This window comes from Aquarana catesbeiana, linkage group LG02 (genome assembly GCF_042186555.1).
Source record: "Aquarana catesbeiana isolate 2022-GZ linkage group LG02, ASM4218655v1, whole genome shotgun sequence".
In the NCBI taxonomy this organism is placed as follows: domain Eukaryota; kingdom Metazoa; phylum Chordata; class Amphibia; order Anura; family Ranidae; genus Aquarana; species Aquarana catesbeiana.
Window position 1 is genome coordinate 706,473,618 of NC_133325.1, and position 26,109 is coordinate 706,499,726.

The window sequence follows — 26,109 nt, forward strand, 5'->3', positions numbered from 1 at the left end:
AGATAAAAGTGATGGGCAACATATTTGCACACATATCTGGTTTTCTGTCAGTCTACACAAATTTTTACTTTTGTAAGTAAGGTCCTACCTAAGAGCAGGCACAACAGGGCTCTGTCAATACCTTTGTTAAAGTGTTTGTTAACCCAACATTTCAAATTCCTAATATGTGCCTGCTGTACCATGTGCCTGTATGAGAAAGTATCCTGTTCTCTTTGTATTGCTTCCTTTATGTGAAATCCCTGGTGTTCCTGCCAGTCCCTCTGCTTTCCTATTAAAACTGACCACACTAAGCAGGAGAACACACTGTGGCCAGTTCTCCAGCTGTGCTGGGAACTCAGCCTGCTCTCCTCCAATGATCACACTTGTCCTGACATGCCTCCCCTGCACAGCCTTTCACTGAGAAGCTCAGTGTGCTGTTGCTTCTCCTCCCCCTAGCTCTTATGCAGCTGAGTACTGTACAGAGGGAACCAAGATAATATGATCACTTAAAAAGGGGGGGGGGAGTTATTTAGAATGTTTTATTATATGTATACACAAATGTTTGGCCTTTCATTTCTATTTTAAACGTAATGGATTGTTTTATTTGGTGATCGTTTACAATCACTTGGGGAACTGCTGAATTTCGATCCATGTTTGAGCAGGCTGGTTGTACACAAGTCTGTTGACTGACTTGTGTACACCCAGCCTTTCGGGTTTTTGCCAAACAATCAGTGCCACCAGCTATAGCCAGCAACACTAAATCATTGTATTATGATGGCGAGGAAGTGTCCATGCTGTTATAAAAAAAATAGCTCCACGGGAAGCATTCCTCCATCCACTTCGAACGTGTGGATGGGGGAATCAGATCTTAACTGTCAAGTGTTTTCACTCAGAACAACGAATGACAAGACCCAATGTGTATCAAATAAGTGACTTTATTTACAGTGAAATTGCTTAATAAAAACCCAAATTGCTCATTCTAGGACATTAAGTACCACAAAATATTATTTTGCTGAAAAAACAAGATTGTGTCTTACATAAAAAAGAGACAAATGTGCAGCCTAGCTGGCTGGTAACAAAGAGTGCTGGCCTTGTAAGCTTTGCGTCTGAACAGATGTCTTGCTTCATGGTACTTTCATTCGAGCAGAAGACAAGAAGAAGGACTTGGATGTGATGACCTGGACACGGCACGTTGGACACGTCAACTTCTTGCACAGCCACTTCTCTATGCACTGCAGAGCAAGACAGAAGAAATAATGGTTTCCATTACATAACTAATGAGCCCATTTATAAAATAGTATTATAGCCTTACCGAGGATATAAAAAACTGCACATTTATAAGACACGCAGTGGTTTGCTTTACAAATGTGTTTAGCCCTTTGTTTGCTTCAGGACTCCACAGCAAGCAAGATTTATCCATTTCAATAAATGTTTCAAAATGTAGGACATAAGGAGGACAGTCCAGTCACAAGCCCTGTCAAAGTCATGTAACCAGTCTTTCCTTTCACATCGTTATGCGGAGAACATTCTGTAGGACACTACAGGCTCCACACTGCTCCCAGCATTTTATAAATGACTCATAAAACACAGGCACAGTGTGGAATGAACAATGGGGTGTTCTACAAAAAAGTGGATATTTGCTCTCCAATGTAAATAGGCTATATAAAAAAATATGAATGAAATCTATACTAAGGCCCCTTTCACACTGGGGCAGGGGTGGCGTCGGCGGTAAAGTGCCGCTATTTTTAGCTGCGCTTTACCGTTGTATTTGCGGAGGTATTCGGCCGCTAGTGGGGGCACTTTTAACCCCCGCTAGCAGCCGAAAAAGGGTTAAAACCACCCGCAAAGCGCTGCTGCAGTAGCACATTGCCGGCGGTATAGCCGCGCTGCCCATTGATTTCAATGGGCAGGAGCGGTGGAGGAGTGGTATACACACCGCTCCTTCACCGCTCCAAAGATGCTGCTAGCAGGACTTTTTTTACCGCCAGCGCACCACTCCAGTGTGAAAGCCCTTGGGGCTTTCACACTGAAGAGAAAAGAGCGGCTCTTTCAGGGTGCTTTGCAGGCACTATTTTTAGCGCTGTAGCGTCTGCAAAGCGCCCCAGTGTGAAAGGGGTCTAAGAGAAATTCTGGGACTGTCATTGTTGACCTCCTAAGAATAGCAGGTACCTTAAACTGTGGATGATTGACCTCCCATTTGATGGTGCCAGCATAATTCTGGGGCCAAAGCCACTTGGCAGAGCCAGTGGAATTGCACCAATAATCTTTTTAGTTGTCTGTAAGGGTGGTATTCTCACCACCCTGTAAAGGCAATCCTTCCCACTAACCCCTGATGGATTCATTTTAGCAGGGGTTGCCTGAGACCTGGAAATTATTTTTAAGGGGTTCCTCTGCAGTAAAAAGATTGAGAGATTCCAAATGAAGTCACAATCCTAATCTGTACACTTGGCCCAGGCCAATGTACAAAGAACTGAAGCCACTGGGTCAACATGACAGCCAGGCAACTAGCATTGTCAGAAAGAGTGGCCAGCCACTAAATCTAAAATATAAATGAGCAGATAACAGTGGCTAAGTGGTTAAAACTTCTGCCTGGCAGCACTTGGGTTGTCAGTTTGAATCCCAACCACGACACTACCTGCCTAGAGTTTGCATGTTCTCTGCGTGGGTTTCCTCCCACACTCCAAAGACATGCTGGTAGGTTATTTGGCTCCTGACTAAATTGCTCTCAGTATTTGTATGTGAGTTAGGGACCTTAGATTGTAAGCTGATGTGAATGTATAATATATACTGCATGTAAAGTGATGTGTAAATTGACAGCGCTATATAAGTACCTTTAGTAAATATATAAACCCTTCCAGTGCAAGGGCAACTCCTATACTACAGCAGTATATATACACAGTAATATACACTCTGTAGAATGGCCCCTGCTGTAAATGTTATGCCGGTGTTCTGCCGAGAAAGTTCCGCTCGGCGTATAAGTTCCCCCCTCTACTGCGCCTGCGCAGTAGGTATCGGCGGAAATAGCCGAAGCAGAACAGCTGAAAATCAGCTGTACACGGCGCCTGTAAGAGGGCCGCTCACCACGCTTCGGGCATGGCCTCGCTGCGCTTGGCACTTTTAGATTCCCCCTCTAGGTCCACTTGGATGGTGGGGAAGGAACCTGGACCCAGAGCGCAGGCGCCGTGTACAGCTGATTGAAGCATTTGAGCTTCGGCTATCTCCGGCGGCTGAGAGTAGTATGTACTGCGCAGGCGCTGCGCCTGCGCAGTACAGGGGGGAACTTATCCGCCGAGGGAACGTTCTCGGCAAGACACCGGCAGAAATTAAAGCGTTAAAAGAAATTATGGGAGAAATAGAGAGCCTGGCATTTTTGACATAATAGCTAGTTTCCTCTCTGTCCCTGGCTTCAATACTTTGAGGCAGAACACATCTGCAGCAAGTCAAAGTAAATTTAGAAATCTATATCTGAACAATTGCTCCAGACTAGTGACTCAAAATATTGATTAGACCAGGCAACTAATATTTACAGAAGGAAAGGTCAGCAATGGATGCCTACAAGTGAGCATGAGCTAATACATATTAATATTTTGTGTTTTTTTCAGCCAGCAGGAGGAGCCTTTCACATATTTTCTTCCATTTTTTGTTAAAAGTCTGTTTACAGAGCTCAATGGCTCAAGCTGAAGTTTACATATACAAGATAATGAGTCAGAGCACTGCCAGCTGTGTAAGAAAAAATAATTCCAAAATTATTATAGTATCCCTTTTAAGTGGTTTTAAACCCACTACAAAAAAAAAAAAACCTGCATGACAAAGGCATAATGAGCTAGTATGCATAGCATGCTAGCTCATTATGAAATACTCACCTTAGATCAAAGCCTCCACTGCGGTCCCCGCATACTGCTCTGGCTGGCGACATTGCTCCTGTAGTTATTTCTGGGTATCGCAGGCTCCGGCACTGTGATTGGCCCGGAGCTACGATGACGTGCGGGAGCTACCGGTAACAGCACGTCAGCTGAAGCAATGACACGAACGAGCCGTTTCTTCAGTGTGCATGTGCCGATGACCTCGGCAGATGCTGATACAGGGGATATCTCCCAAACCGTGCAGGTTTAGGAGATATCCAGGGTAGATACAGGTAAGTCTTATAGGCTTAAGTGTAGTAAAAAGTGGATTGTAAGGGTTTACAACAACTCTCAGTGTTGAGATTAAATACAGCTGCACTTTACTCAGCCTTCATGCACTATTCCACATGAAAACCCCCACTCCATCTGCTTACCTACCTCCATAGCACTGCTAAGGCCTGCTCCAATAAGTCTAACGCCCTGTACACACGGTCGGATTTTCCGACGGAAAACGTGTGATAGGACCTTGTTGTCAGAAATTCTGACCGTGTGTGGGCTCCATCTGACATTTTCCATCGGATTTTCCAACACACAAAGTTTGAGAGCTTGCTATAAAATTTTCCGGCAACAAAATCCGTTGTCGGAAATTCCGATCGTGTGTACACAAATCCGACGCACAAAGTGCCACGCATGCTCAGAATAAATTAAGAGATGAAAGCTATTGGCTATTGCCCCGTTTATAGTCCCAACGTATGTGTTTTACGTCACCGCGTTCAGAACGATCGGATTTTCCGACAACTTTGTGTGACCGTGTGTATGCAAGACAAGTTTGAGCCAACATCCGTCGGAAAAAATCCATGGATTTTGTTGTCGGAATGTCCGATCAATGTCCGATCGTGTGTACAGGGCATAAGGGTCAAGTTAACTCATTAAAGAGGAAGGTTTTGTTCTTCCCCATATGATCCTGTCATTTAGCATGCTGGCCAAATGACTAGATCTTAGATCTCAGATTTGACCAAATATATACATGGCCAAAAAATCTCTTAAAGAATAGGTTGCCCGAGATAAAACCGTCTTTATGTGTATGGCCAGTGCCCACCACTCCTTCTAAATAGTCTATAAGAACTTGTGGAAAAATCTCCTGAAAATATAGAAAAACAAGAGAGAGCGCACACCAGCCCTAGTGTGTTATCGTTTAATAGATGAAAATGAGTGTATAAAAAACGAGGGTTGCACTCACAAATATCCAGCGTTAAATGGCATAAACAGCTCCATAATAGCCTCCTCTCCTGGTCTGTAGGGATCAGTTAGCTCACAGCAACTAGCAGCGTGGTAAAGTATTCCAGTAAGCACAGACCGCCTACTTGCTTGTAACACACACCGCCCAAAGCACTCGCACGGACCAGCCGGCGCTGCCTGACGTCACTCATGGCCAGGGAGGGGATGCACAGTGATGCAGCTGACTCCTCTCGTAAGCTTCATGCAATTGCTAGGACAACATGTTTTGGAGGCGTGGCCTCATTTAACGCTGGATGTTTGTGAGTGCACCCCTCGTTTTTTATACACTTATCTTCATCTATTAAACGATAAGACACTAGGGCTGGCGTGCGCTTTCTCTTGTTTTTATATATTTTCAGGAGATTTTTCCACAAGTTCTTATAGACTATTTAGCAGGAGAGGTGGGCACTGGCCATACACACGCCACGACTCCGAAACATGTTGTCCTAGCAATTGCATGAAGCTTACGAGAGGAGTCAGCTGCATTTTTATTTTTTCACTTTAATTAATTTAATTGACAAATATCTAAAAAATGATTTAATAGAAAAAAAAGAGAAGAATCCTATTCGATCTACCAAGGAAACAACTATCAAGGAACAACGTGCACCTGTATTAGGCCCCTTTCACACATGCGGACCGTATGTCCGTATTTCATCCATCCGTTTTCGGATGAAATACGGACATACATGCATCCCTATGGGATAGCGGGTGTCAGCGGATGTACATCCGCTAACACCCGATGTTGTCCGGCTCCGCTCTCGTCCGATTCTGCGGACGTAAGAAAATCCTATTTTTCTATCCGTCTGCAGAGCGGATCGGATGAACACGGACAGACGGTCCGTGTTCCTCCGATCCCCCATAGGGGAGAGCGGAGATCTGACAGGGCGGTCCCTGCACAGTGTGCGGGTCCCGCCCTGTCATCTGCCTGCTCAGCTGGGGAAAATGGAGCGATCCCCGCTGAGCAGCGGATAAACACGGGGCGGATCAACACGGATCCGTCCCGTGTGAAAGGGGCCTAAAGATGCAATTTACCCAAAAGCAAGAAATGTGGGCAAAAAGGTACGTCAACCCTTTCTTTCTTCCCTCTAGACCTGCTTCATCTGAAAAAAAAAATGCCGTAATATCTGCTATTTATATATTATCTATGACTTTGGAGGCAGCTATTGTGGGCTCATACTCCATGCATAGCAACTTGGTTTTTAGGGGTCCTAAAGCTCATCCAGAGATCACCACATTGATGAGAACAACTGTCTTCATTTGGAATAGGGCCCGATCTAAATACCATACCCCGGAGTCCTTCTCTCCCCATCTTCCCCTGTGCGGTAATCCCTCTCTCCCCCACCTGCATAGCATTCCTGATCCTAGTGTATGGGCTACAAGAGGAGTGGTGGGTCTGAAACATATAGTGGTAGAGGGTCACCTGCGTCTGTTCCCTGAGCTTAAAGCTGCTTTTTATTACCTAATTGGATGCTCTTTAGGTATCTCCAAGTTTGACATGCATTCAATCAACAGTTCCCATCACGGCTTACCTTAGAATCGGACCCAGTTGAGAGGTTGTTGACCTCCAGAGTATTAAATAAACCCCTCTCCTCTCTCTATTTTTATCTCTCGCAGGCCATCACCACTAAGACAGATATAACAGAAATGGTTGGTTGACATCCCCGGCTTGGAGGTGGGTGAGTGGGAAGACTGCTTAGGCTCATATGTAACTACTATGATTTCATCCAGGGACAGTTTTTTTTTTCAACTTAAAGCGTATCTTACCCTAAAAAAAAAAATGAATTCTGTTCCTTTAAAGCATGAATAACAGCACAGTGCTTGTGCTGTGTAATTTGGCCCCCTGTATCAACCTGAAATTTCTAGCTGATCCTACCTGGTTCTGCCATCCCCCTGTAAACTGACCACGGTTTATCATGGCTGCTGATCCCTGACACCATGGTCGGTTTACGTGCCTCCATCATCTGCAGCTCTCTTGTCCTCCTCTGTGCTCCTTTCCCCCCTCCCTCTCTTCCTGTCAGCTCGTGACAGTGCCCGCCCCTCCGCTCCTTCTGCTGAAATAACTTTTAATTTTTTATACAAACCGAGTGCAGCTTGGTGCTCACGGGACCGGCCGCCTCTCTCCTCCCCTCCTCCCTACTGATATCAGCAGGGGATTCTTGGCCCCTCCCCCTGCAGCTGTCAGATCAAGAGAGGGAAGAGGCGGCCAGTAATGTGAGCATCGAGCGGCGCTCTGAAATCAGAAGAGTGGCTTAACAACCACTTTAAAGAGTAACTCCACTTTTTTTGAGAAAAAAACATTCCTCTCTGGGTGATCTATGTACATTGCAAGGATTATAACAAACTTTGTTGCAGATTCCTACATTTTGTTATTCTGAAGAAATCCCTCTGTGCCTCTGTGCTGAGTAGGTCTAATGGGAGTGGTTTCATAATTATCAGTTAGCTGTGGCAGCTGCAGGGCACTAATGAGGAAATCTGCTGGGCCTGCATCCCTTTAGACGTATTGCTATTGGAAGTATCTCGCCAAAAATTACATTTTTGTTGCAGGGGATGCCTGAAATCTGACTTGTATCTTAGGCAGAAATTATGTTTCTGGGATGTGTCCACTACACATTCTGTGTACAGAACAACTCCATGTAGCCATATTGCAATGAATTTTCAGAAAATTACAGTGGCTGCAGATAGAAAGGTAACTTTTAATAACATTCAATGACAATATGATTTGTGTCGCAATTATATGCGCTATATTATTTTTTTCTTTATTTGCTATTTTTTTCCCCAAGAAAGTGGAGTTACCCTTCAAGTTTTTGCATAGGGTGTACTATACCTCTCATCTCCTTGCAACCATCTACCCTTCTGCCTCTTCAGCTTGCTCCCGTAGTCAGGCTCCCGAGGCATCCTTTTTTCATATGGTCTTGATATGCCCCCAAATTCAATTGGTTTGGAACCAGGTTCTCCCTGACATCAATTCTGCTAGCGGTTTGACTCTCGGGTTGGACACTGCAGTTGTTGAACTATTTATAGTACAGTATTTATTGTGTTTACAAGTGTTGTATGTGTACATACATACTGTACCTCTTTATGGAATCTGTGCATACAATGCAATTCCCAGATACTACCAGTGTGGAGGTCGTCATGACAAATGACACATGGGTCCTCATCTTCATCCTTCAAAAGAAAAAAATCATTATCAGTATAATTACAATACATATCCAAATGCTTAACAAGGTCACGGACAAATGAAACATGAAACAGAGATGACAATGAATGGCCTAAGGTGACAATGAGCTTGATTGGGCCCTGGATAGGTGCCAGGATGTAAATTGCAGTTGTTGGCATTGAAATCATTAACCATTAAAAACAAGACACAATATCCATTTGAATTGGACAAACATAAACATGCAAAGAATACAATGTTTGTTTTTTACATACGATACTCACAAGAAAAAGAATTAGTAGATTCCAGAAAGCTCTATAAAATGAATTAGATTTGTGATGCCCCACACAATTGTGACACCAATGTAAGTAATTTGAGTTTTATTAGTAATAGACAGATAGGGTTGAACATGGGGTTAGATGCAAAAATTAACTGCCAAGCAAAATAAGCTACACTATTCCATCACTTTCCTTTTTATTGGAAAAGAATAAATGCGCTAGTCTTGCTGCACAATTGCCATACATAAAGTCATACAAGCTTGAAACAGTAGCGATGTAGGGCAGTACTCAGTTATACACATATCTATGTTTGAAAGAACCCCCAAAGCATCCCATCCCACAAAATCCCATGGACCTCAATACTTTATAACCTCTGCCTCTGTAAAATCCAACCAAAACTCCTTTTTTTAAGTTTTGGCTAGAGTGCGGAAGTTTTAGTGTCCTGGTACCCAACCTGTGGCCTTTAGAGCCCCTCCAGACAACAATCTGTGTTTTCTTTACTAGAAGCTTACATACGCCAGTGAAGGAAAATATTCTAGCTTCCAGTAGTTAAATGGTTTGGTTTATTTTTTCACACTATCCTATTTTGTGTGCTGCCCATCCCTTTTCTCTTTTTATGTTTTTTTTCCAAGGATCTTGCAGCTTGGTAAAAGAAATATCAAGTGCATCACTGGTATCTTTTAAAGGTGGCTGTAGGGAGTACAAATGTGGAAATATTGATTTATAAAGGGGCTGTGAACACAGCAATCTCTAGCAGTCAAATGTAACATGTCTTCAGTCTATGACTTTCTCCTAAAGCATGACACCAGTCTCTAACAACTCTTGTGCCACGTACACACGAGTGGAATTTCCGTCAAAAAAATCTTGGATGGTTTTTCCGACGGAATTCCGCTCAAGCTTGGCTTGCATACACACGGTCACACAAAAGTTCGCTGAACTACAGCATGTTTGCGGCCATAGTGCATCTCCTATGGCCAGGGTCTCCAAACTGAAAAAAGGGGCAGTTTACTGTTCTTCACTTCAGACTTTAGTGGGGCCAGACTGTGTCCAGTAGGAGTAAATCATGCACGATCTTTGATATTAGGGGGAGAAGCAGTTGGTGCCACTGGGAGGAATAGTGCCCCATTTTTGTTGTCAGTGGAAGGAATTATGCCCCATTGTTGGTGTCAGTGGCAAGAATAATGCCTCAAGAGCTGGATGAAGGCAAGCAGAGGGCTGCATCTGGTCCCAGGACTGCAGTTCGGAGACCACTGTTCTATAGCATACCCATAGTCTCTGACCATCTCCTGTTTCATGTCTGCAGTCTCATACCATCTCCTGTTGCATGTCTGTAGTCCCTATCTCTTTTTGGATGTCTGCAGTCTCTGACCGTCTCCTGTAGTATGTCTGCAGTCTCTGACCATCCCATGTAGTAAATTGGCAGTCTCTGACCATCTCCTGTAGCATGTCTGCGGTCTCTGGTCATCTCGTTTTGCGTGTCTCCAGTCTCTGACCGTCATTATTCCCATCACATATGTTCCTGGAATAGGCTCTAAGATGTTGGGTGCTGCAGCAACCCCCAGCTGGAAACTGGATCATACATGACACAGTGAAGATATTTGGCAGCACACCACGGATCTTCAGGTTGAGTCCAAATGTTTTTTTTTTGAAGAATGATCACATCACAAGCAAGAGAGTCCAATGTTTCGGAGTCACGCAGAACCCCTTTCGCCAGGCATCACATGACCTGAAGGTCCGTGGTGTGCTGCCAAATATGTTCACTGTGTCCACTCCAGTCTCTCGTGTTGCATGTCTATAGTCTCTGAAAGCTTTCTGTAGCATTGCATTCACGGAATATTATAAGTATAGTTATACCATTGTACAGTAGATGTTGTCTTGGACTGAAAAGCAGCCCTGGCACATAATTCTTGGCCACACTTTGGACCAAATCAATATTTTGCAATTGTCCCATCAACTGGGAAAATGCAAACCCCAGGCAATTCAGACAAGTAGTATTTTTATATGAGGGTAAAGAATGGGAGACCCATATTTTTCTCAGTACAGATTTCCTTATTATGTATTAGATGATTGCACATTTTACAAAAGGGCTTATATCTGCATAGCAGATCCATCAGGAAATTGTAGCCCTTGTTTGTGGAAGGAAATGTACTTTTGTGTTACTAAGAAGCTGTATGCAGAGGTCATATGTGCTCAGACTTATGAAGCAGTGGTGTGAGAACTCCTAACAAGCCTACATAGTCAATCACTGTTGTGTGAACACCTGGGAAACCCAACCATGTCTGCAGCAGCCTATGGATAATAAGGAGCTGTGTGTGTGATCAGGAGACGTGATCCCAGACAATTTTGTCACCTTCTCCTTCTCAAGTCATCAGCTCTGTTTATCATCACTGGTGTGAATAAACACTCGCTGAATAGACTATAGACACAGTTATAAGTTAGGGTGAACAAACAGTTGTTCATTTCTTTTCTGTCTCATTCCACTCCCCCTACTACCATAAAATGCAACTACAGTAAAACCTTGGTTTGAGAGTAACTTGGTTTGAGAGAGTTTTGCAAGACAAGCAACATTTTGTTACAAAACTTGACTTGATATATAAGCGATGTCTTGATATACAAGTAGCGTCATGTCACAACTGAGTATAAACGAAAAGAAAGGCGCCTCTAAGTGTAGCAATGCGGTTACATTTAATGAAGGTACAACATTTATAAACTCACATGGTTATGATTACAACTGGCACATCTAAGTATGCAGGCATCCAGGGTAAAGCTGTCCACATAGACCATCCTCCGCACCACCATCGTCGTCATCCCTTCCACACTGCGCCCCGCGAGCCATTCAAGCCTCGCTTTCAGATTGCTCTACTTCAGGGTAGTCTTCTCGGTCACAATTATAGACTGACAGCGGTGAGAGCTGGCGGTGCAGAGGACCGTCTATGTGGACAGCTTTACCCCGGATGCTTTCATACTTAGATGTGTCTGTTTTTATCATCAACCATGTGAATTGCTAAATGTTGTACCTTCATTAAATGTAACCATATTGCTACACTTAGAGGCGCCTCTCTTCTCTTATACTATGTAGCTCCTGCTGGATTTTTCTTCTAATCCCCGTGTGGATGGACATTTTATGGTTACACAACCCATCACATTGCTATAATCTTTTTATATGGACTTTTGACTGAAAGACCTATGAATAAATGGTTGTGGAATGAATCATCTGATTTTCCATTATTTCTTATGGGGAAATTCGCTTTGATATTCAAGTGCTTTGGATTATAGGCATGTTTCCGGAACGAATTATGCTCGCAATCCAAGGTTTTACTGTACTTTTTTCTGAGCATGCAATTATTTCTCTGGCCATCTTACTTAGAAAGAGACTGCAAAAAGCAAAAGGGATGTACAATAACACATAATACGTTTTTTTAGTCTGATCAATAAATAATGATTTTCGGTTAGCTGATAAGGGTTACTGCACATATTTATAAAAACACTGCATACTGAAACATGGTTGAAGAGTGTCTCTCTGGGACTCATATAGAATGTCATAGACACTCATTACAAATCTGCCTCTAGTCTGCACGAAACATCTGACAGATTCATAGAACGTGCTATACAATTTACCCAGCATGGAGGTCTTATTTGTCTCTACTTTTCTTAACACCAAGGGGAAGAAAAAGAGGCACTACTGGAGGTACTACCAAAAGTTGGACTTTATAGGCCAGGAAACAATGGAGAAGGAAACAAGCCTGAAATCACTTATCGACGAGCAAGATCTGTCAGTGATTGTTTAGTGCGGAGCCATTATTGCAAAACTAATAACATAACACATGGTCCACCAGGCTTATTTCAATGTGGTATGTGTGATTTTTGCGATCTATTATTGGTGGGACCTTCTTTTCCTCTCCCAAATGGCCGTATTCATGCTTTACGACATCACATCACTTTTCAAACTCAAGGAGTCATTTATATTATTCTTTGCCAATGTGGAGCCTTCTACGTTGGCAAAACTATCAGGTCATTGTGGAGAAGGATCAAAGATCATGTATACTATGCCACTAGTGGTCTTATGGGCTATCATATAGCCTTTAAACACAAATATAATCCCATGGTTCTTAAATTTGCTGCTCTTGATGTCATTCACGTAGACCCGTGGAGGTAATTTTGATAAAAGAGTACTCCAACGAGAAACTCAATGGAGACATAAATTACGGGCCACCGTGTATCCAGGCTTGAACGACATAATGAGCTTTAGACCCTTTCTGTAAAATGACCATTTAGGTTAACTTGGTACTTTGCATTTGCATATATCCTGCTTCCCCCCTCCCTTTTGTCTTCCCTCGGTTCTGCTCCATGATATTATTTGTCTCCTGATATAGCTTTTTTGTCTATAATTATTTTACATATTTGTATTTAAAATCTATGTCATTCGCAGTGCATATTTAGTCAATGGAATATGGGCCCCATAAATGGGTCAATGGGACACCACAGGGTATACAGTTGGTATGATTATCTAGGAATTTGTATTTTTCTTTATATTCGAACGTTACTCATTGGTGACCACACAAAATATTGACACTTTGGGCCCAATTTGGATATTTTCACTTAGGGGTGTACTTACTTTTGTGTCCAGCAGTTTAGACATTAATGGCTGTGTGTTGAGTTATTTTGAGGGGACAGCAAATTTACACTGTCATACAAGCTGTACACTCACTACTTTACATTGTAGCAAAGTGTCATTTCTTCAATGTTGTCACATGAAAAGATATAATATATAATAAAATAATAAAATATTTACAAAAATGTGAGGGGTGTACTAACTTTTGTGAGATACTGTAGATATATATATATATATATATATATATATATATATATATATATATATATAAACATGTGGCAGACTCAGTGGATCACTTGGTCTTTTTCTACCATATACATTATGTAGTTAATTGCAACTGTAACTATCATTTTTGATAGACAGCTTGGTCTGTTGCAAGAAGTGGCAAAAACAATGGATCTACTAGTGGCATCAACAGCTAACAACAAAAACTACTGTGTTGATGCTTAAACACTGCATCATATATGTGATTTTTTCATTTTGGATGGCGTAGGATGCTAGATAAACTTAGTTGTTGGCTCCTTCTGTAATCAAGGGAGCAGTGATTGTTCGCCCTGGTCTGTTCAGGGTTTCACAGACATGGAGTTTGATTGCTGCCCCCTGCCTTTGTAAGAAGCTTCCAGAGCTTGGGGGGGAGATGCAGATGACCAGCCAGGGTGTCCAGAAGGGAGATGGAAAGATGATAAATAGTCTGAAGCACTGGAGAGCTGGGCTCTCTCTCTATCTCCGGGAGGGTTCCAAGCCCAGGGGGCTGCTGCCATTAGGCAGCCCATGGACTGTGAAGTTGTTCTTGAGACTTCAGGGGAATCAGGGCTGAGGACCTGGAGGGATCCTGCTAAAGCTAATTACAGGACCTCACCACAGGGGATATGGTCTGAGGACTGTTTCACTCACTTGACCTTGTCCGGAGGAAGCTGGAAGGTGGCAGCTGTTCTGGGGACTTGTGAGTACAGACCCTAAACTGATTGCTGTGACTGTGTAGTGCTCTGGAGATTGCACTGGGTACGAGCAGTTGTACATTGGTGCAAGGTAACCAGATGCCAAGGTGACTTGCCTCTTAAGGAGAAGATTGTCCTCTAATTGCAAAGTACTAATTATTTAGGAGTATCCCATGCCCTAACATCTCTCCTGTTTAAAGTTTCTACAAGCAATACATCTTAAAAAGACATTCCCTGGAGAGTGTTTTTGAAGTCAGTGTGAAAGGACTTGTGCTTGTGATTGTGGGGCAGCCTCTGTAATTTCAGGGAAGAATAAGTTAATACCAGAGGCCCCTTCTAGGGATAGCGGTATATGTCTTAGTTACACTAACATCTGGATTTCTTCTTTAAGAACTGACTATGGTTTTTAAAGTGAAGTTTTTCCTTGTGCTTACAAAGCAACGTCAGGCTTAAACCTTTGTTCTAGATTTAAATGCATCATGAGAATTTATTGTTTCTGTATTGCCAGTCCTTTAAACTGCATATAACAAGCTGACGTTGATATGCTAATCTCTGAGGGATTTATGGTTATGGATTACACAGTCTTATATCATGTTAAGATGATGTTGTCCTAGCATTTGCTCATGTTATATAAATAAGCTCTTCATTGGATGTCCCCCGAAACTGTAAGATCCCATAACTGTGTCATTACATCTTCTCCTGAGATATAGGATCATTAAACAAAAAAGGGAAAAAGATTTCACTTTTCCTTTTGCTAATTTTTAGGGTCACCTTAACTTATAAGATTGGCCAAGGAATATTGAGTTGACACCAGGGCTGGACTGGGACAAAAATTTGGCCCTGGACTTCACCCAGACTGGCCCACTTTGACAGGTCTCTCCCATGCCGGCTTGCCACCCAAGCCCCCCCCCCCCCCACTAGCTATTAGCCGTTCTACATTATTTTTCTTATAGGCAGTACCAGTGGGGAAGCTAGACATTATTTCACCTGGGGCAAAGAATCAGTTTGGCGCCCACCCCCCCAATGGAACAAGATTAGGCAGGAAAGTGAGGCCGCCCTCCTTCCAGATCGTATGATGAGCTTCTAAGTGTTGACTCCTGAGCATCATGTCTGTATTCAGGCGCGCTGCATAACTAGCCAGGGAGAGGAGGTGAGCACTGCGGGGGGGACAGAGGACTGGAGGGAGGCAGCGGTCCACTGTCACTGAAATCGGCCCACTGAGCCATCGGCCCACCGGGAAACTCCCTGTAGTCCTAATGGCCAGTACATGCCTGGTTGACACTTCTAAGTGTCAGTTACAAAATTTGAATGATTGCCTTATCTACAAAGCATCACAAAAGCCTGGGCACTGTAGTATGCAAATACACTATATATTATAACTTCTGTGGTCAATCTTCCACCCTCTTCTTTTCTACTGCCTCACAACTTGTGAATTCCAATGGACAGCCTCATTGTCCAAAGGATGGCATTGGAGAGATAGAGTACTGAAGTTGTAGTTGATATTTAAATAATATAGCACTCAGCACTATAGCAAGTTTTGGGGTAATAAGGTGCTGGCAAGCAGCAGGAACCTGGAGATACCTACTCTATTTTCACGGTGCCACGATACTAGGTAAGATGGTCCCAGTAGCACATACTTAGCTTTCCTTTACTCTACCACCAGTCTGTTCAACAGCTGATTGCAGGAGATGCCACTCACAGTGAGCTACAGGTCACTCAAGTTGAAGTATAGACAGGACAATAGACTCTCCCCAAGTCTAAGCCTTAGGGGTTGGTGTGAGTCACACACAGCTTTATTTAAAAAGCTTTGTGATGCATTGTGTTAATGCTGCACATTCATTTGGAATGGACTGATAGTATACCTTAAAGGTGAAGTTTGGGGTCTTAAAAAAATATATACATACATATTCTGCAGGAGGGTGGCTCGTTCAGTATGGGCTTCCAATGCATGATTCCCCCACGCCAGCTCTAAGACTGGATCTAAGCTGACTGATCATGTGATTACTAATCAGACAGTTTTCAATGACACCTCCACTAGGATTTCCCCTACCCTTTTCGATGGCTCCAGTGCTGACTGAAGTGACAGGGTAGGACAGTGATGGCGAACCTTGGCACCCCAGATGTTTTGGAACTACATTTCCCATGATGCTCATGCACTCTGCAGTGTAGTGGAGCATCATGGGAAATGTAGTTCTAAATCATCTGGAGTGCCAAGGTTCGCCATCCCTGGAGTAGGAGGTGGGTACTGCTGTCCCAGCCACACGCTGAGAGGCAGAGCCAGCTTTTAATCAGACAGCCGGGTGGATGCTGACAATATTATCAGGATCCTTTCTGACTGAGGCTCAGCTCTACCCATCAGCCGCTATCAGGCAATAACCCACTATCAACTGACTTTAGGACACATATATAAAATACAAAATACACATATTATAAAATGTACTCCTGTGATCAAAAAAAGAAGGAAAAATGTGGCTTTACTTCTCTTTTAGCACACTAAAAATCAGACACCTTTTTTTTAACACAACGTACAACAACGTATGCCATATGCATTGTGGTGCACTTTGGTGCATGGACCATAGTGTATAGTGCATCAGGGTGCAATTTAAAATGAATGGCACCGTGTGGTCCTGTCCCCGCCTCATAGGGATGTGTTCAAGGGTGTTTGGTATCCTACATTTTTTATTCCAACTTCCACTGTTGAAGTCCATACCCTATTCGGATTATATGTATTACCCTAGTCCTATTCGGATTATATGTGCCTGCATACCTTATTTATATAATGTTATTTGGTATGTTAATGTACATTGCTGTTTACATGTGATTCTGCATGTTGTTACAGTGCCATTCCCCAATGCACAAGTACAGTATCCTGAAATGCACCCACGTTTTAATTTTGTACATTTGTTTTTGCTTGATCCAGGCCTTTTCTTTGATCTGTCTGTAACACATAAACGGTTTAGAACGTTATTTTGTATATGGAATAAAGATAAGTAATTGGACTGTGTTGAATGTTAAACTGCGTCTACAGTCTAAACTTTTTTTTGACCTTAATGCATTTCCTGCATTAAGGTAAAAAACATTCCATTAGTTCTTATGTCTCCCCCATCCCTAAAAACTTACCTGACTCTTCCACTAATTCAGCGATGTCCCGTTTGATGCAGCACTGCTCTCTCTTCCTGGTCTAATAGGTGACTCTTATGCCCCGTATACACGGTCGGACTTTGTTCCAACAATTCAGACAACAAAATCCAAGGATTTTTTCCGACGGATGTTGGCTCAAACTTGTCTTGTATACACACGGTCACACAAAGTTGTCGGAAAATCTGATCGTTCTGAACGCGGTGACGTAAAACACGTACGTCGGGACTATAAACGGGGCAGTGGCCAATAGCTTTCATCTCTTTATTTATTCTGAGCATGCATGGCACTTTGGCCGTCGGATTTGTGTACACACGATCGGAATTTCCGACAACGGATTTTGTTCTCGGAAAATTCTATAACCTGCTCTCAAACTTTGTGTGTCGAAAAATCCGATGGAAAATGTCTGATGGAGCCCACACACGGTTGAAATTTCCGACAACACGCTCCGATCGGACATTTTCCATTGGAAAATCCGGCCGTGTGTATGGGGCATAAGAGCATTGGTAGCCATAGGCTCCTGCTGCTGTCAGTCTAAACCTGTGAGGAGGGAGCTGGTGTGTGTCTATGGATGCACACAGCCTGGCTCAGTAGCGCGCCTGGATGGCTGCCCCTTTAGCACACAGCTTGCTGAGAGGGCACTCAGCAGAAGGAGTGGACAGCACAGAGCAAGTAAGCATAACATCTTTTTTGTATTTTATTCACTAGGCGTCCACGCTATAGCCGAAAGACGGCTACAGTGCGGCGCCCAATTGCCGGGAGGGCGTCCCTGGACGTCATCCTGTTTACTTCCCCGATGTACGCCGCCGCGGGCGTGCATCAGGGAAATTCTGTGTTGGCCGTGTCCCTTGGACACAGCCAATCACTAATCGTGCTAAATGGCCAAACACAGCGGCCATTTAGCACACAATCTGAGTGTCCAATGAGAGATGATCTACAATACCTATCAGTGCCATCTGTCCCCAGTGCCACCTGTCCCCAGTGCCACCTGTAAGTGCCATCTGTCCCCAGTGCCAACTGTCAGTGCCATCTGTCCCCAGTGCCACATATAAGTGCCATCTGTCATCAGTGCCACATCAGTGTCACGTGTCATCAGTGCCACATATTAGTGCCATCTGTCATCAGTGTCACGTGTCATCAGTGCCACGTATTAGTGCCATCTGTCATCAGTGCCACGTATTAGTGCCATCTGTCATCAGTGCCACGTATTAGTGTCACCTGTCATTAGTGCCACATGTCATAAGTGCCACATATTAGTGTCATCTATCATCAGTGTCACGTGTCATCAGTGCCACGTTTTAGTGCCACCTGTCATCAGTGCCACAGCAGTGTCACGTGCCATCAGTGCCACGTATCAGTGCCATCTGTCATCAGTGCCACATCAGTGTCACGTGTCATTGTCCTGGTGCTCCAGGGCCTTCAAAAGTGTAATAGGTAGTCAACAAGTTAGATGTGTAATATATGCTCCTAGAACATGTGATGGTGCTCCCTGCATGTTGGGCCTCTCTAAGTGACCAGGCTGTGAAAAAGTCACACACATGTGGTATCGTAATACTCAGGAGGAGTAGCAGAATGTATTTTGGGGTGTCATTTGTGGTATACACATGCCATGTGAGAGAAATAACAATGACAATTTTGTGGAAAAAAAATCTTCATTTTGCAAAGAATTGTGGGAAAAAAACAACAACATCAAAAACCTCACCATGCATCTTACTAAATACCTTGGAATGTCTACTTTCAAAAAGGGGGTCATTTGGGGGGTATTTGTACTGTCCTGGCTTGTTACGGTCGCAAGAAATGAGATAGGCCACCAGTACTTCAGGTGTGATCAATTTTTTATGATTTGCACCACAGCTTATAGACTGTCTAAAGCCTCATACACACGATAGGACTTTGTACAAACTTTCCTGTGGATTTTTGTACAAAGGGCGTTGGCCGTAAACTAATTAAGCATACACACGGCAGGACCTTTTCATTCAACTTTCACCAAATCACGTGGTTTTTCAGCTCTTTACCGCCACCCTTTGGTCAACTTCTGTATTGTTGTCTGATCTTTTGCATTGGTTCTGAGCATGCATGTTTATACAGTAGGTGACCGCGATATTGTGTCAATCTCGCCACTGTTATCAACGAGATTTGACACCTGCGAGCCCCGTCATGGGAGCCAGCTCGCTCATCGTGAAAGGAAAAATGTGTTTTTTCCTTTTGCGATGAGCGACAAGCATTGCCAACAAGTGTTTGGTATGAATCATGAGGGGGAACTCCACGCCAAATTAAAATAAAAAAACGGCATGGGTTCCCCTCCAAGAGCATAACAGGCCCTCAGGTCTAGTATGGACTTTAAGGGGAACCCCCTACGCCAAAAAAACGGCGTGGGGGTCCCCCCAAAATCCATACCAGACCCTTATCCGAGCATGCAGCCTGGCCGGTCAGGAAAGGGGGTGGGGATGAGCGAGCGCCTTCCCCTCATGAACCGTACCAGGCCGCATGCCCTCAACATGGAGTGTGGGCGCTTTGGGGCAGGGGGGCGCCCTGCGGCCCCCCCAACCCCAAAGCACCTTGTCCCCATGTTGATGAGGACAAGGGCCTCTTCACGACAACCCTGGCTGTTGGTTGTCTGGGTCTACGGGCGAAGGGCTTATCGGAATCCGGGAGCACTGTTTAATAAGGGGCCCCCCAGATCCCGGCCCCCCGCCCTATGTGAATGAGTATGGGGTACATTGTAGCCCTACTCATTCACCTGGGGAAAAAAAGTGTCAATAAAAAAACACTAGACAGGTTTTTAAAGTAATTTATTAGGCAGCTCCGGGGGTCTTCTTCCAACTTTGGGGGTCTCTTCTGACTTCTCCACTCTCTCCGGCCTCTTCTCCAGGTCTCCGATTCTTCTCCCACTCTCCGGTTCTTCTGCTGGGTTCCTCCGCTATCTTCTGCTCTTTTGCTGCTCTTATGCTAGAGGTGGCACGGTCTTCTCTGTCATCTTGTTCCCTCTTCTCTTCGTCCGTTGTTGACACGAAGCTCTCTCACGCTGTAATGCGCGAGGTGCGCAACGACTTATATAGGCATGGGGCGTTGTCATCGGGTGATGTCGCCCAGTGACCCCGCCCCTTTTGATGTGACAGCCCCGGGGCATGATGGGACTGTGACCTCATAAGGGGCGGAGCCCCGGGTGACATCACCCGGTGACCACGCCCCATGCCTATATAAGTCGTTGCGCACCTCGCACACGGCATTACAGCGGGAGAGAGCATCGTGTCAACATCAGACAAAGAAAAGAGGGAACAAGACGACGGAGAAGACCGGGCCACCTGGAGGTCGGAGAGCGGGAGAAGAGGCCGGAGAGCGGGAGAAGAACCGGACACCTGGAGAAGAGGCCGGAGAGAGCGGAGAAGTCAGAAGAGACCCCCAAAGTCAGAAGAAGACCCTCGGAGCTGCCTAATAAATTACTTTAAAAACCTGTCTAGTGTTTTTTTATTGACACATTTTCCCCAGGTGAATGAGTAGGGGTATGATGTACCCCATACTCATTCACATAGGGTGAGGAGCCAGGATCTGGGGGCCCCCTTATTAAAGGGGCTCCCGGATTCCGATAAGCCCTCCGCCTGCAAACCCCAACAACCAACGGCCAGGGTTGTCGGGAAGAGGCCCTTGTCCTCATCAACATGGGGACAAGGTGCTTTGGGGTGGGGGGGCCGCAGGGGAATTCACTCTCGTGCTCTCTGCAATAGGAAAATGGGATCACACTGGAAACATTCTCACGGGCAGGTACTGTAGTTTGTACAAAAGTCCGATGGTTTTGTGTACACACGATCGGACTTTGCTCCATCGGACTTTTGTTGCAGGAAAGTCTGTCCGTTCACACAGCCAACAAAAGTCCGATGAAAACTGAAAAAGTTTGTCCGATGGAGCGTACACACGGTCGGATGTTGCCTTAAAACAGCTAATTTGCATGTTTGTTGTCAAAAAATCCGATCATGTGTACGGGCCTTAACTTTCGCACAGACCAAATAATATTCACTAATTTGGGTTATTTTTACCAAAGATATGTAGCAGTATAAATTGTGGCCAAAATTTATGAAAAAAAAATAATTTGCAAAATTTTATCACAGAAATTAAGAAAAATTAGTTTTTTTCAACATTTACGGTCTTTTTTCATTTATAGCACAAAATATAAAAAACCCACAGGTGATCAAATACCACCAAAAGAAAGCTCTATTTGTATGAAAAAAGGACAAAAAATTCATTTGGGTACAGTATTACATGACTGAGTAATAGTCATTCACAGTGTGAGAGCGCTGAAAGCTGAAAATTGGTCGGGGCAAGAGGGAGGTTTAAGTGCCCAGTAGGCAAGTGGTTAATTAAAAATGCCTTTACAGCCACTTTAAGGCTGATTTAAATCAATACTTTGTGGGAACACGCATGTTATCGCAACGTTTGTTACAAGTGTTGACATGTTGCGGTGCCATTCATTTTGAATAGAACCCCAATGCACGAGGGCAATGCGCTTGCATTGAAACTCACTGCAATGCATTGCAAAGCACCATAGTGTGTTGCAGCAATAATTTTGTGACATGTCAGATTTTTAGTACGTTGGAAGCCTATTGATTTCAATGGCCTGCCCTAATGCCACCCACATTAAGACATGATAAAACACGCATTAACACACCACACAAATGTAATTGGACCCTTAACATTTCCTGAGCACTGCTTGTTGCCTTCTATCAGTGGTTCATGCAGTACTTGTACTTTCTCTAGACTATGCATCGTACCAGCTCACTTCTGTTCACATGTAGGGCACTGACATTTTAAAAAGCATGAAAATACATTCAAATCCATGTTTTTTTCATGTGTATGTATTTTCTATGCATTTAACATGCAAATTATGTGTTTCAAATTACAAAACACAGTTTGGCAATTGAACTGTCTGCAATGATCTTGTCAACAGTCTCATGAATACATTTGTAAGTTCTCTCCGATCCTGGTACTTGGTGGGACATTGTATTAAGCACAACTTCCCCCACCGAATGTGCATTCATCATTGTCATGTGTGCACAGAATCAGAGCTGTTTACCGCTATTAAAAACAATGTAATCTTAGATATTAGTTTGACAAGGCATGCAAATATTGGTACTGCATGCTGAAATGTTACATAGGACTAAGGCAGCATGCAAATCATATGAAACAGTGATTCATGCAGACATTACAGTGGGTAATACAGTCAGATAAAGATCATCCTGTCCACAGAGGCTTACAATCTGGATAAGTACATGCAAGGAGAACAAAAGGTGCACACTGATTCATAGCAACTAAGAGCTTCTACCGGAGCCCTGGGGGCTGAATGTGTAACAGTTGTGACAGGTGTGCCATAGCGATTCTCAAGAGAGCAGTGAACACAACAGGATGCTCATATCCATTTTATAATTGATATTCTTACTAATTAACCTTTGTGTTTGGTGATAGTGATGGAAATAAAGATAACTGAAACTTCTATTTACTGTAACAATATCTTTTTACCATACCATTATTTGAGAAAGGCAGGCTGTGCCCCACCAAAACACTGACACTGATTAAACTATGTTGGAAAATTCCTGCTGTTGTAAGTCCTGTTGAGTGCACCTGCTACCTGCTTCATATTCTACATACTTTTTTCATGGATTCCACCTGGGCTGCTGAGTGCATCTACTGCCTACTATATAGTCTATGTACTTGTTTTATGGATTCCACCTAAGCCAATATCCCTACAAGCGTGTGCAGTAGCCCACCTCTACACTACCTATAACATTATTTAACAGTATTTCATCTAAGGTTAAAGGTATTTGAACCTTTACAGTGACAATTCCTAGGCAGGGAAAAGCAACAAGTTTGCTTTTATGCCCCTGCCCAGTAGCATATAGTTACCCTTTAATGACTCCCTTGCAAGCCCATTTAGCCATTGGGAATAAGGCTAGCCATCCATGCCTCGGTTTCTATTGTTTAGCCTATGGGCCAAACAAGAGAAAACCACTTGATTCCCCAACCATGCTAAAAAAAAACATTGATGGTGGAATGTCTACTGCCAGCTATTATATCTAGGTAGACATTCACACCTATGACTGCATTAACCCCCAAAAAGTGACTGCATCTGATAGGATCTGATCAGATGTTGACAATTTTCCACCTAGCTTTTTTAAATTTTTACATTTTTTTTTGAAGGATGTAAATTGTCAAAGCCACCAATGACTTGAAATTTGATCAGTTTAGCAGGAACTGGCTGAAATGTGAGCCATGCATGACTAGCATTAGGAAAGAAATGCCTGGACAAGCCATATATCACTCTACTTAGAGCCCACACAGGGCTAAGGACTGTCCCTGCTCCTACATGACAACCCTGGCCAAATAACAAGCACCAAGGCTGTCACATTGAGTGAATAAAATGCTCACCCATACCTAGAAGTACTGGGAATATCCTTCACGTGCAACAGCTGAATGAAGAATTGAGGGAGTGATGGAAGGTAAGCGCTGCTGCGAAGGGAGTATTAATGCAAACCTCATGGGCTGCATGGCCAATGAATAGGTCTTCATTAAAGCGTTTGTATACCTGCACATGGAAAAAAAAAAACACACAAAAAAACAAACCCTGTAAGGCAAAGGCATAATGAGCTAGTATGCATTGCATACTAGCTCATTATGAAATACTCACCTTAGAACGAGGTCCCCGTATTGCATCCCGGTCTGCGCCGAGGGAGCTGACATTTTGTCCTCTGCGGTTCTTCCCGGTTCGCAGTTCTGGCGCTGTGAGTGACCGGAGCCACAATGATGTCACTCCCACACTTGCGGGCGGGAGTATTCTTTCCGGCAAGCTGGGCCTTCACAGCGTGGGACTATTCTTTCCTCTTCAGCCGGGCCTTCACAGCGCATGTGCCGCTGACGTCAGTGGCTGCATGCAAAGTGAATATCTCCTAAACCATACAGGTTTAGGAGATATTCATTTTACCTACAGGTAAGGCTTATTAGAGGCGGCTTACCTGTAGGTAAAAAAAAAGGGTATACAACCGCTTTAAGAAAGATCTGTACAAAGAAATATCTGGTGGCTACTTTGGCTGGCCCTATTCTGAACGTGCTACTTGCACTAGCTTTGTTTAGCCTAGCTTTGTACTTCAAGAGCCTGTGTCGATGGGCTTTGAACTTTTGTCATTAGAATCAGTTTTAGACACTTCTACGATCACTCAGAATTAATTGATAGGCACATTTAAACTGCAGTTAACCTCCTTCAGACCTGCATTAGACCTGCTTCAAGCTTGTATTGCATTCCTATTGACTTGTATGGTAATGCAATACCAGTTTGAAGCAAACAGGCTTTATGTCATTGACCAAAAAAAGAACCCAGCAGGTAAAAACTGAGTGAAGTGAGAATTAATCATTTGTGTATTTGTCAATAATTCAGAATAATTCTGGGTCAATAAACAGCCAGAAATTTAGACTTCAGGAGATGAGGTTAGTAATTGACAATGGCAGCCAACATACTTTCCCCAGTACAGGTGACAGTTTCCATGCAGATTCATGAAGAACTTGCCATGGAACAGTGAAAAGACACAAGCCGGAACCTTAAACTGGCTTTACAGGTGGCAATTTGATAGAGCAATTTAATTTTTAATAATTTATTTTTTCTTGAAATCATAAAGTTATCAAGGACATAATTGACCTAATTATTTGTTACAAAAAATCCAACTTCTTTAAAAAAAATGAATTTCATTTTTTTTTCAACAAACTTGCCATTTTTCCTGTTTTGATTCCATGAAATTTTGATCTTTCAAAAGACTGTATCGATGGAGTCAATGTATTGCCCCGTTTTGAATATCGACTGTATTCTGGTGGTCAATCGAACTTGTGGATGTTAAATTGCTTAGTTCCTGCTGATTACCGTACTTACTATTGTGTATGTGATTCTCGTTGCTTTGAATGTGGTTGAAATTGAATGAAAATTGCCAATTGTTAGCCTTATTGTACAATCTTTTTTAGATCACTTTCAACTATTAGTTTAAGACTGGCCATAGATTATGTAATATTCTTTTCTTTCCACCATGGGTGGAAGGAAAGAAAATCGCTTGATTCCCCATTCAGCACAGTCAGTGTTGATGGGGGAATCTCTCCCGCATTGCTATTGTGTTCTACCATCTAGTCCCTGCTGAACCGGCCAAACTTAGATCCATGTATTACCAGCTTAAGTGCCTTCCTAAGCCATCAATTTAATCTATAGCTACTAGTCAGGTTGGCCCTTCCCCCCTCCATAGCTGTCGGTAAATCTAAATGATATTGTACATTCAGATCTTACCATGTCGGACAACGCTATAGACTCATGTATGAAAAGTGTGTTACAGGAACTTTATTTCGGTTGCCCATAGCAAATAAAACAACTACTTCTTCACAGTTCATGTTTGAAAATGAAATAAGGATGCCAAGTAGTTGCTGAACCTTTAGGGAATCTTTCCTGTAGCATATGTTTCATATATCAGCCTCAACTGGAGGAATTTTAAAGTGCAAATATGTGGTCTTAAGGAATTTATTTGAGATGTTGTCTCTCTGTTGCTCAAGAATAATAATTAATATAAAAAATATTAAAGATTTAAATCTCTAGCAAATGATAAGTCATGAGTACTGCGTAGTGTTTAGCACTTTTGCTTTGCAGCACTGGGTCCCTGGTTCAAATTCTGGACAGGACACTATCTGCATGGAGTTTGCACTTTCTCCTTGTGCTTGCATGGGTTTAATCCCACACTTCAAAGACATACTGGTAGGTTCATTGGCTCAGACTGGAAGATCCTTGTGGGCAGGGACTGATGTGAATGTAAAGTGCTGTGTAAATTGTTGGCGCTCTATAAATGACTTTAATTAAAAAAAAAAACATTTATAAATT

The 26,109-nt window shown here is 43.3% G+C and overlaps 1 protein-coding gene across 1 annotated transcript in view; it reads right to left on the reverse strand.

The window, feature by feature from the left end:
- Positions 1-909: 909 nt before the first annotated feature.
- LNP1 (leukemia NUP98 fusion partner 1) overlaps positions 910-26,109 on the reverse strand; it is an 87,065-nt gene continuing 61,865 nt past the window's right edge. Inside the window, exons 4-5 of the mRNA XM_073616957.1 lie at positions 8,172-8,264; positions 910-1,211 (exon numbers count right to left, since the gene is read on the reverse strand). Coding sequence (XP_073473058.1) covers positions 1,104-1,211; positions 8,172-8,264 — 201 coding nt within the window. The 3' untranslated portion in view covers positions 910-1,103. The remainder of the gene's footprint in view (positions 1,212-8,171; positions 8,265-26,109) is intronic.